Source organism: Bicyclus anynana, chromosome 2, assembly GCF_947172395.1.
Source record: "Bicyclus anynana chromosome 2, ilBicAnyn1.1, whole genome shotgun sequence".
Classification (NCBI taxonomy): domain Eukaryota; kingdom Metazoa; phylum Arthropoda; class Insecta; order Lepidoptera; family Nymphalidae; genus Bicyclus; species Bicyclus anynana.
The window spans coordinates 14944403-14960365 of NC_069084.1; the positions used below are offsets into that span (position 1 = coordinate 14944403).

Sequence of the window (15963 nt, forward strand, 5' to 3'; positions counted from 1 at the left end):
ATGTTAGTGAAAATGTATCTTAATTTACTCTTCACAATCGGATGAATATATTATACAGTCATACATATTTACAAAATACAAAGACTTCTAAACTCATTACCCTTTTGGCTTCGTCGCAGTCGGGTAAAATTATTTTAATTTTTAGTTGCACTAGTTTTAGGTATTGGTAGAATAAATTTATTACATCTTCGACTGCCTCGCAATCGAAAGTAACTAACGTAACGAAAAATTAAAAAATCGGTACTATTCAGTTCATTATTAGTATAGTATTTAACTGCCTCATTGGTCCCGTGGTTAGCAGATTCAGACAATGAGGTCTAGGGTTCGAATTTCGGGTCAGGCCAACAAAAAAAAATACATTATTGTGACTTTACAAGAAAAATCTTAATACCAGCCTGAAGTTGGGAAGTTGGCGGTGTTGGTGCCTCGGAGACACACCCTTGCCTCGGAGAGCACGTAAAGCCGACGGTCCTACACCTGATCTTTCACCGGTCGTGTCGGTCTGCCGTCCCAGAGGACTATGAGAGTGAGGGAATAAAGAGTGCACCTGTGCTTGCGCAACACTTGCGCACTTATCTCCTACGTACATGGTTAATCTCACCATGGGTTTGGCAGCCGCCATGGCCGATAAAAAAATCGGTCGGGAGCATATTATTATTATTATTTAACATTATTTAACACAAATAGTTACACGAATAGTCACATTATGTGCGCTACTCGTATCACAGGTTTTACTGACTTGAAAGTAATGACTGAGCAAAGTCAACATATATAGAGAATTTAGTCTAAGTACATAAAAACATATTCAATTTTAAAAGGTGTGATTTGTAATACTATTAATGTCTGAAATAAAAATAAATCTGTTGCACACTAGGTTACAAAAAAATTAGTAATTAATAAAAATTAGTAATTAAAAATAAGTCTTTTAAGGGCAATTGCATACGTTTTTATAATAAACTACCACATGAAGCCACTGAAATGTCTCTCAAAAAGTTCAAAGTGTTTATTAAACGCAAGCTTTTAGGAAAGTCTTATTATGGTGTTAATGATTATATACATGATAAAAAAAGCTTGGTGTTAAATTATAAGACTGTGTGCTTAGCTTTAAATAAGTTTGTAAAATGGTGGTAAACAAAAAAAAATGAACTTTTTCGACTATCATTACCACCATTAGAGTAAATTAAATTATGACATAATCCTGACATTTCAAAAGTGCTTGTAAACTAAGCCTAAATAAAATAAATGAATATTAAATTTTGAATTTTTAGAAGAAAAAAACCAAAAAAACATGGCCAATGATAATTTAACAAAAAATTACATCTAAAAAGTAGCAGGTACTTACATGGCGAAGCAAACAAATTGCATTTAGCCTAATCTGAGTAGATAGGCAAAGGTAGCCTGTTGTAATCTGCCGCCATCTAATACTAATCCGTGCCCGCGGCAGAGTGAATTACCCTGCCATTAAAATTAACACCTGTTGATCACCACTTAAGGCAGCCCACAGACGATGACACCTGTAATTTGTTACAGAAACTAAACCTTTTACTACTTGCCTTGAATATTTTCACTCTTCTCACCGTCGAGACGCCGCCGACTGCAGTCAACTGCCGTTGGCTGCCGCTGAAACGTCGCCAACTGCAGTCAACTGCCGTTGGCTGCCGTCGAGACGTCGCTGACTGCAGTCGGTGACGCCGTCGCCTGCCGCCGAAACGTCGCCAACTGCAGTCAACTGCCGTTGGCTGCCGTCGAGACGTCGCTGACTGCAGTCGGTAACGCCGTCGCTTGCCGCCGAAACGTCGCCAACTACAGTCAACTGCCGTTGGCTGCCGCCGAGACGTCACTGACTGCAGTCGGTGACGCCGTCACCTGCCGCCGAGACGTCGCTGACTGCAGTAGACTGCGGTCGTCGGTAGAGTTGTCGCTCGTGTAAATGAACCCTAACTTGTAAGTAAAGTATAATAAAAAAGAAGTTTTTTACTTAGATTTAAGTATCGTCTCTTACAGGTGAGATCGCTGATGAGACTTTTATTCTCGTGTGTGCTACTAACACAAAAAAAAATATGTACTCTATGTAATAGGTCTAGCGGACGTCTTCGTCCGCGTGGAATTCAGTTTTTCACAATTCCCGCGGGAACCATGGATTTTCCGGGATGAAAAGTAGCAGTAGTAAGCCTATGTGTTAATCCAGAGTAAAATCTATTTGCGTTCCAAATTTCAGCCAAATCGCTTCAGAAGCGGTAGCGTAAAGGAGGAACACACACACTCACAAACTTTCGTCTTTATAATATGTGTGATAGTGTGATTTATATAAAGACATAGATAGCATTTACTATTAAATATTTTTTAAATATAATTCGAAAGATAAGTGAATATCATAAATGTTGATTTTTTTTTACACCATGTTTATCATAATCTCAATAGTGATAATCAAGATCTATGGATAATTATGTGAACTATGTTATAGTCTTTGTCAAAATCAAATTTTGACAAAAATCTCAAGTGAATAGTAGTAATGGATTTTGTGAAATAAAATACTGACAGAACTTTTTATCCTGTTTCTTTACAACAATTTGCAATAAACTTTTACGTGGTGATTTTTTTAATAAAGTAGATATTTATTAAATTACATATAATTATAATCTCTTGAAAATTTTTAAAACAAAAACTAATCTTTACCACTTTTCAAGGTACTGTATTAGATCATCATCGTCATCATTAAAAACCCATATGGTTCACTGTAGAGCACGAGTCTCCTCTCAGAATCAGAGGCTAATGGCCCAATGCGGATTGGCAGACTTCACACATATAAAGAATTAAGAAAATCGCAGGTATGCAAGTTTCACAATGTTATTCCTTCACCGTTTGAGACACGTGATATTAATTGCTTAAAATGCACATAACTGAAAACCAAAGTGCCCAAGAATTTTCCTAATTCTCAACGTGTGGGAAGTCTGCCAATCCGCATTTGAGCAGCTCGGTGGGCTAAAAGTAAGCCGAATATGGTTTGTTACGGATGATGACCGATAAAGATATAAGTAAAAGTACAGATAACGGTTAAATAACTACAAGTACACTATAAATTTCAAAATTACGCCCATAATAATTAAGATATTTTGACGGCCTCCGTGGCGCAGTGGTATGCGCGGTGGATTTACAAGACGGAGGTCCTAGGTTCGATCCCCGGCTGGGCCAACTGAGGTTCTCTTTATTGGTCTAGGTCTGGCTGGTGGGAGGCTTCGGCCGTGGCTAGTTACCAATCTACCGGCAAAGACGTACCGCCAAGCGATTTAGCGTTCCGGTACGATGCTGTGTAGAAACCGAAAGGGGTGTGTATTTTCATCCTCCTCCTAACAAGTTAGCCCGCTTCCATCTTAGACTGCATCATCGCGTACCATCAGTTGAGATTGTAGTCAAGGGCTAACTTGTAAAGAATAAAAAAAAATGCTAAATTGAAAATGAAGACACACTGCAAAAGTCAAATTACATTGAAAATGTCGTAATTGCTAATGACTTTTAATAACGTAATAAGGTAGTCTATACACTAAATACACAATTTTTTATATCTATGTATGTGTACATTACGTTTTATTTTTCACTATTGATGATCCCGTATATTACGCTTTCCCGCTTAAGACGCGTTTTTAGTTGGGGTCCCCGCGTATTAAACGAGTTTTACTGTATATTCTGTAAAATCCCTTATTTCCCTTAGAAACTACCAACACAATGACGGAAGGGAAATGCACCTTCGGCACTCGGATGCCGATAGACATCCACATGCTCAACGAGATCATCTACCGGGAAGTGAAACACTTTCGCAACTACAAGATATACCGACCCAACTTTGGCTGTAAGTGAAACTCTACCAGTCTATACATTTAACTTAGTTCGACATACGTGAAGCTATAAGCCTTTCAGTAGCTAGAGCTCAAAAAGGATTGACTACAAATAAAAGACAAATTGACTTCGTCAAAGCAGGTTCAATAACATAATCATCTAGTAAGTCTTACTCAATCCTAGGTTTTGCACCTGATTGGACTTTATTAATGGATACGTATGGGAAACATTATAATATCCCAGCGGATGTCGCTAAGTCGAGATCTAGACCAGTCATTTTTCATTTTGTCCAAACAAACTAAGCGAATAGTACCTACATGTAGAGCTTACTTTGCCGTGGGAGACTAACATTCCGAAGGACCACAGTTTAAAACCTAACCTAACCTCTCTAGAAGTGCAGCTAGTTCTATATTAGGACGAGTATCCAAAGCTGCTCTAATAGGATCTTACCAAATTTGGCTAGGCAGGGAGAACAACACGAGCAGAGAACGGGGAGTGTTGATCGATCGTCAAGGAATTCCTTAACCCTACATCCAGTAATCACAAGTCCTGGACTTTGGTCGGTGTTTTCTCTCTACCACGCGATGGACCCGGCACCTGCACGGTGAATCCATGGAATGCTAAGATATTCGTCTCTCTAGTACGAGAAAGATTCGGCATAAGAAATATATACCCTAATCTGATTTTTAATTGGGATAAGATATAAATCATAGAAAATATTCATTAATTTCACCAATTGATAACAGATGAGGGTATATATTTCTTATGTCTAGATCAATATTAGATTCTGTAAGTTGTAACATAATGACGAAATTAACTTTGGTTGTAAATATATGAAACTTCAAACCTATGATAGATAATGTAAATCGACTGCAAAGTACATATTTATTATGCTGTCGCGGATTATTATTCATTTAAGAAATAATGAAAGAAGAAGTACTTTTGGCTGGTGGCGGCTTCGGCCGTGGCTAGTTACCACCTACCGGCAAAGACGTACCGCCAAGCGATTTAGCGTTCCGGTATGATGCCGTGTAGAAACCGAAAGGGGTGTGGATTTTCATCCTCCTCCTAACAAGTTAGCCCGCTTCCATCTTAGACTGCATCATCACTTACAACGGACACACAAACATTGTAGACGATATTTAGGTATTATTTGTTTAAATAACGTGCGTTGTTGACCACAACCTTGTACATATATTTTCTGTGCCACAACTAACAACTGAGTTGTGTATAAATTTCCTCTTTTGAGCGCCTCATTTTTCATACGCTAGTAACACATCTAACAGTATTTCATACTAGCTGACGCCGCGCGGTTTCACTCGCGTGGCTATATATTATTCCCGTAGGAATACGGGAATAATATATAGCCTATAGCCTTCATCAATAAGTGTTCTATATAACACTGAAATAAAATCGGACCAGTAGTTAGTTCCTCAGAGTAGCGCGTCAAACAAACAAACTCTTCAGCTTTATAATATGATATATATAGAATATAGATAATTGCTTATAAGTGGTTTCTGAGCCTGTGTAGTGTAGTGCTCTTGATGTATATAACAGTTGATGAGACGCCATTTTGTTTCTGGGTTCTAACAGTTGTGACTTCTAACAGCTATGCCAGTAGCCGGCAAGTTCTACGCATCACACGACCAAATCAAAGCGGAGTCCAAGGAGCAAACTGATAAAGTCGAGATGTACACCCAAAACGTTTCACAGACGAGGTCTAAAGGACCTCACAGCAAGTATCCTTCGGCTGCTACCGAAAACCAAGAGTAATTAATCTTCCATTTATTAAATACTAGCGGATGGCCACGACTTCGTCCACGTGGAAATTAGTTTTTCACAAATGCACCGGATTTTTACAGATTTTTTTTTTGTTTTTAAAGTAGCCTATGTATTAGTTAATCCGGACTATAATTTATCTCTCCTTCAAATTTCAGGCGATTCGGTTAAGGAGTGCTATTCAGTAACGATGTTTTGTATAACTGGAACTCGAAAGTTCGAGTTTCGACTTCACCTCTATCTCTCTCTATCTAACACAGTACTGTAGACAGAGAGCGATAGATGCGAGTTCGAAGCTCACACTGTCGAAGTGATGAAAGACGACGTTACAGAATAACCTCTCAGTAGTCGCGACATGAAATAGTAACAAACATTCATACCATCAATATCATAAGTTTTTTGCAAATCTCGGGAAACCATAGATTTTTTCGAAGCAAAGAGTCGCCTATGTTTTAATCCAGAGTAAAATCTATCTCCATTCCAAATTTCAGCCAAATCGGTTGAGTAGTTGTGGCGTTAAACAGTAACAACCATCCAAACGTATAAACCTTTTCGTTTATAATATTAGTAGGACTAGCGGCTTCACCCGCGTAGTTCCTGTCCCCGTGAGAATACGGAGATGAAGAAATCTCAATAGCTCAACGATAAAAAGACCGGACTTATCATCGAAAGGCGCTGGTTGAGTCTGCCCGCTGGAAGACTGAACCAGCTGCTTTACCTTTTTCTAATATTTCTAGCGGACGTCCGCGAGTTCCTCGAAATCAATTTAAACTTTCAACCCCTACTTCAGCACTTTAGGGGTTACCATACCTTACCTTTTTAGCCGATAGACGTCCACTGCTGGACATAGGCCTCTTGCATGGACCTCAAAGCACAACGATCTCGAACCGCCAGCATCCAGCGGCTCCCTGCAACCTGCTTGATATCATCGGTCCATCTAGTGGGGGGTCGATCAACACTGCGCTTTCCGATGCGGGGTCGCCTTTCCAGCACCTTGGGATCCCAACGTCCATCGGCTCTTCGAACTTTAGGGGTTGAATTTTAAAAATTCTTGAATCACATTATATTTCGTATATTTTATACTACACTACAAACTTTGTAGTTTTAGCGAAAATCGCTAACATAGAAACAAGGTTCGACAATATAACATTTTTTTTTAGTCGCTACAACTTAGTCCTTGACTACAATCTCACCTGATGGTAAGTGATAATGCAATCTAAGATGGAAGCGGGCTAACTTGTTAGGAGGAGGATGAAAATTCACACCACTTTCGATTTCTACACGACATCGTAACGGAACGCTAAAACGCTTACCGGCCGGCCGTGGCTAACGGCCAAAGCCTGGTCAGGGAGGCTCCCACCAGCCATACCTAGACCATCGGCCCAGCCGGGAATTGAACCCAGGACCTACGTCTCAACTACAGACCAGAGTCGGACTACAGACCCTGGCTGACGGCTATGTGTGATATGTGTGCTATGACCCTAAGGGTTGATATGTGTGCTATAACCCTAAAGAGTAATGTTTATAGGTACGGCTGGTATCACAAACCTCTGCTCACAATGGACCGGAACGACAAACGCTTCTACAAGCCAAAGGTCGAGAGCATAAACACGAAGATTGAAATTATAATTCTCATGTCCAACCCTAAGAATAAGAAGACATAGATATTCTATGTCAGGAAAACTTTGTTATTATATTTAGTAAATCAAATGAAATCGAAATTCATTTATTTCAATAAGGCTTAGTTTACAAGCACTTTCGAATCGACAGGTAAGAATATTATTAGATAATGGTGATAAAAATTAATCAAAAACTTAAAATTAAAGTTACGAGAGTCCCAAATTGTATTCATTGTAGTAAGAGTCATCATCATTCTCAAATTTTTAGTTATGTTTTTCCTTCTCCGTTTGAGACACGTGATATTTAATTTCTTAAAATGCACACAACTGAAAAGTTGGGAGGTGCATGCCTCGCACCGGATTCGAATCTACACCCTCCGGAATCGGAGACAGAGGTCATATCCACTGGGCTATCACGGCTGATAATTCTTTAATTAGTGACCATGAAAATGCGTTTAATTGGGAAGGAAAACATTTTTTCTGCCCTCTAATATTAATGGGAATAGTATTAGAATTGAAATGCTTTACTTTCTCGACGAATACGATACTTTATTTTTACTATATAAAAATAAGTCGGGTTTTCCTTCCTGACGCTATAACTCCAGAAAGCACGAACCGATTTCCACGGTTTTGCATTCGTTGGAAACGTCTCGGGCTCCGTGAGGTTTATAGCAAAGAAAATTCAGGAAAAGGTAGGGGTAGGGTAGGGGTAGGGGTAGGGTAGGGTAGGGGTAGAGTAGGGTAGGGGTAGAGTTGGGTAGGAGTAGTTGAAAGTTTACATCGAGTTCCACGCGGACGAAGTCGCGGGCGTCCGCTAGTAATAATATAATTTGCTAATTGCTAAGTTCTAATCAAAGTCTGTGCAACACTAGCGCTATTGTAATCGGTATTCAGAACTTTTCGGAGGACAGTTTTTATTGAGATGCTTCTCCTTATCTACCCTCCATATACAACTTATTACTTGTACTTTACTGAATATAAGAAAAAATATAGGAAAACCCTAATAAAATTAATATTTACGAAACAATTTAGATTGGAATTAAAATATACAAATAATAATAATCAGTTTTATTTTTATTATAACTAACACAAATTATTACAAAAATTAATCTTGTGGCTCTGGGGCGGCATACTGGTTCCAACTCCTTGTTACCTTCTTGGACATATCCGTTTTGCTTAGTGGTTGTAAATGAGCAGCCGCCACGCGGTCTCTGTCAAGGAAACTATATTTTTAAACAATTTGCTGATTTTTTTCTTTGCTTGAAGACAAAAGTCTTCGATCACTGAGTGATGACCTACGGATCCGAGACTTGGTCGCTGAATAAGGGCCTTATTAGAAGGCTCAAAGTCACTCAGCGGGTGTTGAAGCGAGCTATGCTTGGAGTGTCTCTGCGTAATCGAATCAGGAATGAGGAGATCCGCAGACGAACCAAAAGAACTTGCCAAGCTATGGTCAATTGTATTGTCATCAGAACTCAGAGCGTGTGCAAAATTTCATCCTAATCGGAGACCGGGAAGTGGGTCAAATTAAGATTCCAAGATTTTCTTACATACATACCTAGTTGGTTACAAATGAAGCTAATTTACGCGTGTTAAAGGCTTCAGCACGCAGTTTGTAAAGACTCACTCTGGTTAACTCTTTTGACAGCCTTCGTGGCGCAGTGGTATGCGCGGTGGATTTACAAGACAGAGGTCCTGGGTTCGATTGAGATTTTCTTAATTGGTCCAGGTCTGGCTGGTGGGAGGCTTCGGCCGTGGCTAGTTACCACCCTACCGACAAAGACGTACCGCCAAGCGATTTAGCGTTCCGGTACGATGTCGTGTAGAAACCGAAAGTGGTGTGGATTTTCATCCTCCTCCTAACAAGTTAGCCCGTTTCCATCTTAGACTCCATCATCACTTGTGATTGTAGTCAAGGGCTAACTTGTAAAGAATAAAAAAAAAAAAATGATTGCAATAAAAAAAAACATAGCGAGACTTACGCGAATTCTTCATAAGTCTTAGCCGTATGTATGGCATCACATTTCACGGTATTTACACGCCAGTGTCTCCGGTCCTCCTCTACGCTTTGTTTGAGCTGGCACTCCATCGCGGTTATATCGTCTTGGCTTAGGGGCTTGTTCATTTTGCTCTTCAAATTCTGCCTCAAGTGGCAAGGGTATCTAAACCTTTCTTACCTATTGATAAAGAGAATGGATGTAATTATTTTATTGTAAAACGCAAACAATAACTCAGTGCTATTGTTTAATAAACAATATCTAACTGGCTTTGATGAGTATTGAAATTATTAAATGTATCGGTTTGTTCTTAAGTACTTTCTATATTATCAAAAATCTAACAGTCTCTTGAAAAAGTGGAAAATACATTGACTGAATTGTGAACGTCATAAAAATAGATCAAACGTTGCTATGACAACAAAAAATCTTGTTCGAATTAGATTCTATAAACCATATTGAATTGTATCTACGTCATAGATAATAGAGTCGGTACAGAGTATCTACGTAGATTATACATTACCTTTCTCATACCTATCTACTAATTATAGTATCATAGATTAATGGCAGGCGTCCACTGTTCCGCATCGTACGTATCGGACGCATCGCATCAAAATGCAGTTTTCAGTGATACCTACCCTACTCTACCCCTACGCTACCACTACCCTACCCCTGTCCTTAGTATAATATGTCCGTCTCCTGGTTCTTAGCTACCTCTCCATCAATTTTCAGCGATATCGGTCCAGCTGTTCTAGAGTTATTTAAATGAAGTGTAACTAACACGACTATCTTTTAATTTAAGATCATCATCATCATTATCAACCCATATTCGGCTCACTGCTGAGCTCGAGTCTCCTCTCAGAATGAGAGAGGTTAGGCCAATAGTTCACACGGCCCAACACGGATTGGCAGACTTCACACACGCAGAGAATTAAGATAATTCTCTGGTATTAAGGTTTCCTCACAATGTTTTTGACCTTTACCGTTTGAGACACGTGATTCGCAGAGGTCATATCCACTGGGCTATCACGGCTTTTTAATTTGAGATAGCAGTGTAAAATTGATTATTACTTGATGTTTAAAAATTTAATGTTTTCTATAAAGTGTAGCACTATAAAACAGAGCAATTTGATCGTAAATCTCTTAATAACCGCTAAAATTGCACGTAGCTATGAAACCCAGAGGAAAGTTACCAAGTTTCTTGTTGACCAAACAAACATCAAACAATGGATCTACTCCGTCGTATAAAACGGCTAATTCAAATGCGTACCTTCTTAATAACGCTGTTAACAATTTTAAAGATTTTTTAAACTGTTATAGATGAGTTCATTCATTATCAATCCATATTCGGCTCACTGCTGAGCTCGAGTCTCCTCTCAGAATGAGAGGGATTAGGCCTTACTCCACCACGCTGGCCCAATACGATTCGAACCCACATCCTCCGGAATCGGTGTCAGAGATCATATCCACTGGGCTATCACGGCTTTTTAATTTTAGATAGCAGTGTTTTTTTTCATTTTATTTTTTTTATTCTTTACAAGTTAGCCCTTGACTACAATCTCACCTGATGGTAAGTGATGATGCAGTCTAAGATGGAAGCGGGCTAACTTGTTAGGAGGAGGATGAAAATCCACACCCCTTTCGGTTTCTACACGACATCGTACCGGAACGCTAAATCGCTTGGCGGTACGTCTTTGCCGGTAGAGTGGTAACTAACCACGGCCGAAGCCTCCCACCATCCAGACCTGGACCAATTAAGAAAATCTCAATCTGCCCAGCCGGGGACAATCAAACCCAGGACCTCCGTTTTGTAAATCCAACGCTCATACCACTGCGCCACGGAGGCCGTCAAAATCCGAAAATATTCATTTTAGAACACATGTTCCTTAGATATTTTTAATTATTTTTTCTTAAAGAATATACCTTAGAGTTATGGGAAATACTCCCGAGCAGCCTGTATATCTTAAGCTTAAGCGCTATTTGTCGATATCTCTACAGCACAGACCAACAGGTAGGTACATACATAAACGTTCCTCTGCTTAAGTTAATTATTTATATTTCATCTCACTTGCTCGGAAAAATAATGAACATAATACGCGCAGGTAAGTGTACTTAGTAATGTTCATTATTATGAGCTTAAATTTAAAAGCACTCAGAGACAATGCAATATCTTTTTTTTTAAATTGCAATAAAAATTATACACGAAGAGATCCAGTATGCTCTATAACACGAACCATTTGATATAGTCGAGTTATACATAGCTAAGTCCGACAAGACGTGCTTCTAGAGAGAGGACGCGGATTTTGTGGAGCAACTGCTAACACCATCCTACAATAATTATAACCAACAATTGTATCGCCGTAATCTAGGATTATAATATTATGTATAGTCGTAAGTATTGAACTAGATCTACATATAATTAAAACTGATGTGATTTCAAAATCACTGCTTTCTGAAGTTTAGTCATACCTACCTATATTAAAACAGAAAAGTACTTTATTAAAATTTTCCTTTGACTGTCTGTTACAGAACCACTGTAAATAAAACCACTGAACCAATTTTAATGGAACTTTCACTAGAAGATTATGGCTTATTACTGTTATAATACACTTACCTACTTATTGAGCAACATATTGGGTACCTACGATTACTTGTATTTATCCAGGATTAGGAATGGATCTCGTGGGATTTGTGACAAACGGAATTTCACGTGTCCTAATCTAGGTACCTACTTAAGTACTTACCTACCAGATTTTCGTATGAATTCCAAATATACTCTTTTATTAAAGGAATTACTATTCGGATCTCGGAACGATTAGCCCGATTTGAATATAATATAGGTACAAATGACTGTTTGGAATTTTTAGCGCTACTCAGTACTTACCTACCTACCTATGACATACATAATAATATGATGGTATAGTCACAGTAGATATATTACAAGCAGTATAATAACTCGGCCATATTTTTGAAATAAATACCTACAGCCGCGCGCTCCGTAAACATGTGATAGGGCTGTCTGCCTCCAGCATTTTAATTACATTTGCCAACTTTGTGTTTCCATTTAGTTATGTGATTGTAAATATACTTTTTTTTAAATAAACAAATAAAATACTTTGTAAATTGTAGTAAAATAGGAAGTGATCAATAAAATGCGTGTTGTTTTTTGATTGGTAGATTTAAATAAGGCTGATACTAATCAATGATCTTGAAGGACCTTCATATATTTATTTTGGTGATGCCATCTATCTATTACCACCACACTAGGTGACCAAATAATAAAAAATCGGTCAAGTGCGTGTCGGGCCACGCGCAGTGTAGGGTTCCGTAGATTATGTTAGCACTTAAACCCCTTATGTAATGTACAAAAATACCGATAACGATACCCCGACACTATAGAATAGACGATAAAAAATTGACCCTGACTTGGCATGTAGAGAAGGAACTACAAAAAACAAATTGAGATTGACCGGGTTCGCTAGTAGTTTAATAAAAAAATCTGGATAGGTATATTGATATCAGCTGGCTCTTTACATTTTTTATTCAAATACATTAAAGTATGAGCAACACAATAATGTTGTTAAATTCAAACTACTTCTTTACGTAACTTCTTTATTACCTTAAATACAGGTATACAAAACATACATGTCATAAGATTTAAATCTATGTATTACATAATAATCAAAGAAAACAACCTAAATGAAGAAGTTAATAAATAATTATTTAATAATATTATATTAACGTTTACGTCATTTACCTATTTACACAATTTTATCATTTAAGCATTTATTTATATATATATTTATTAAATTATGCTTTTAGAATACAAAATATTAATCAAACTTTATAAAAATAATAACTTTTTTCCTAGTCGTCATAATTAAAAAATCCAATACACTGCGTTCGTCACCGCGGCACAGTCGCAACGGTCTTCACCCCACGATCACCCCACGTACGAGCTGCGTAGGTATAGCTCGCGTTTCGACCTTTAGTATGAAGTCCAACTACTGCTTGTAATATATCTACTGTGGTATAGTATAGATATATAAATTTTATTCTTTTTCAGATTTCTCGATCATCTTCGCATGGATCGCATACGGTATTTGTTATTCCAATTACAATATATTTGAAGGATTCGATTTGGACCAATCGAAAGTAGAGGCAGATGTTGATACGGATGCAGCACAGATACAAACAACTGTTTCCGACAGAACGACCACTGTGACAGACAGAACGGTGAGTGAGAGTATTTTTTAACTCTTCAAGACCATGGGGATTTTATTTCTGATTGTGTACCTAAATATGGTAATAAAGGTAATAAATGGGACCTCAGCGGCGTCACCGGGGGGTTCGGTCGAGCGCAGAAGCTTCGCCTGATGGGGCCCGAAGGCAGAAGCAGAAGAAATGGGCGGTATGACTCCCTATCTCCTCTGAGATTCGGACCTTGGGTTAAAGGGCCGTTCTGGAAGGGGGTTTTGGCCTGTTTGTGTCAGTCTGGGCGCCCCGAAGATCATGTATTAAAAGGGCCACGTCCGGATGATGACAGATATCGAAGACCTCGTCACTTCGTCAGATATCGGGCACCTGACCAAACGGAGTCTACACCTAAACTCAAGCGTCGCAGCGACAATGGATAATTAGATGATATGAAGAGTAAATGAGTTTCCGCTTTCAGTTGTAGGGAAAAATTTAAAGACAATTTTTATTAATTCGACTTTCCAAAATCGTCAGAAACTATTTTGAGATCATTTCCTTCAAAATAAAAAACGAAAGAAATGGGTCGCATTGTTTTGTATTTGTTGAAGGTATTCATATAACCTTTTCGGGGTTTTTTCTACTCTTACGCTAAATTGAATTTTTCAGAACGTGACCATCGTTAATACAAATTTACCAGCCAATAAGAAAATCACGCCCAATGTGACTTGTCCCGAGGAAATGCCTACAAACTTGGGCTCGTACGAAATCCCTACAAATAAGGACATTGTAATATTTACCAAGGACCTATTGCTATCCATGTTCGAGGCATACGAACGTAACGCAATGACTTTACTGATGGATATAAAAGAGGTATAGTATACTTACCTACTTACTCAGAGGTAGCAAACTTCCGCTTTTAATATAAATTAGTACCTACTTAGATGGGTATTGATTGAACGGATTTTTATGAGGCTTCGGACAGTTTCATCATCATCATTCCATATTAGTCCTTCATTCGGCATTCGAGTGAGAGAGATTAAGCTACACACGTAGAAAAAGTAAGTTACACACGTAGAATTGTGAAAATTCTCAGGTACACAGGTTTCCTCGCGATATTTTTCCTTCACCGTTAGACACACGTGGTATTTAATTTCTTAAAATGCAAATACTGAAAAATTGCAGGTACATGCCCTGGACCGCATACGAACCTAAGCCTTTCGAATCAAATAGAAAAAATCAAAGGCAAAGGTCATATCTACGGCTCTATAGTTAGGATTATAAGTGAGGAACACATAAGTCACATGTACCTAGCCAAGCACATGTACCTAAGGCTTAGGCTCCAGGAATAACAATATGTTGTTTTTTTCAGGAGGTATTCTTGACCATACTGCTTAACTTTTGTGTAGATAGGTAAAAGGTAGGTATCCTTATTATACCTAATTATACAATTTCAGAGACGATTTTTCAAAGGTTGCAGTTTTGGTGAAGGTAAAACTGAAAGAAAAGAAATTTCTTACGGTGATGAAAAGGTCCCACTTTCATCATACGTACAAGCTTGTAAGTATGATTACCTATCATACTTACAAGCCTGTACGTATGATTGATATGATGACTACGTACTAGGTAGGTATAGGTACAAACTTACTTCTGCATTTTGCCAGGTCTCAAAAGCTGCGGCAAACCTGGAGAGCAAATGTCCATACAACAAGCAAGCTTACAAACGATGTGTAAAACGTGTAAGCACTCAGGGTGAAGGCGTCACCAAGAACCTCGTCAATTCCTTGCAGATGGAGAAAATAGATGTCACGGCTCTAACTGATGTAATTGTACCTAATCAATCGTACTAATTACTACAGTTCGTACGTGGTAGCATGGTACGGGTGACAGTTCGTTTCACTCTTGAAAGTTGCCGTGATTTACGCTAGTTGTACGTATTATTTATTTATTTATTTGATATACCAACAATGACAACAAGAAACATTAATAATAATCTATACATAGGTAAACTTAAAAGGTTCTAGTGCTAAACGAAGCCTTAAAGGTATATACAGCATTGTTGTTTGTTGTCCGGTTAACGTCATTATGAACGTCATACAGGCAACTGTCACCCGCACCATGCTACAGTGCACGAACTTTATGTAGGATAGACATAAAATAGCTTTTGATTCTGTGGCTTGTGGTGTAGCACAGTTTTCGTAACTTTTGTCAGTTACAAATATAATCTGTTGCAATAAAATTGTAAGTTACAATCACTGTAATTTGTAAAGGTAATTTGCGTATTTTTCCATGTCACATTATTTTTGAAACAGAAAACTACTTATTTATTTAAATATCTTTATGTGGATTATACAAAATCTTAAAACTTAAAATGCAAACTTATCTATCTCTACTTTTATTTTCAGGACACAATATGCAGTTTATCCGATATGAAGTCTGATCCAATGCCTTTGATCAAGCAGTTGGCTCTAGAGACAGTTATGCTAAAATTTGCTTTGCCAGGATTTTTGAGACTCCTAAATACGTGCTCTGAGCTCTGTTTA

General features: G+C 38.2%; 1 protein-coding gene across 1 annotated transcript; it reads left to right on the top strand.

Moving 5' to 3' along the window:
• Positions 1-3723: 3723 nt before the first annotated feature.
• LOC112056902 (protein FAM183A-like) lies at positions 3724-7277 on the top strand. Its single transcript, XM_024097388.1, has 3 exons — positions 3724-3847; positions 5444-5603; positions 7142-7277. Exons 1-3 carry the CDS (start codon positions 3724-3726, stop codon positions 7275-7277), a joined length of 420 nt encoding a protein of 139 aa, XP_023953156.1.
• Positions 7278-15963: the final 8686 nt, after the last annotated feature.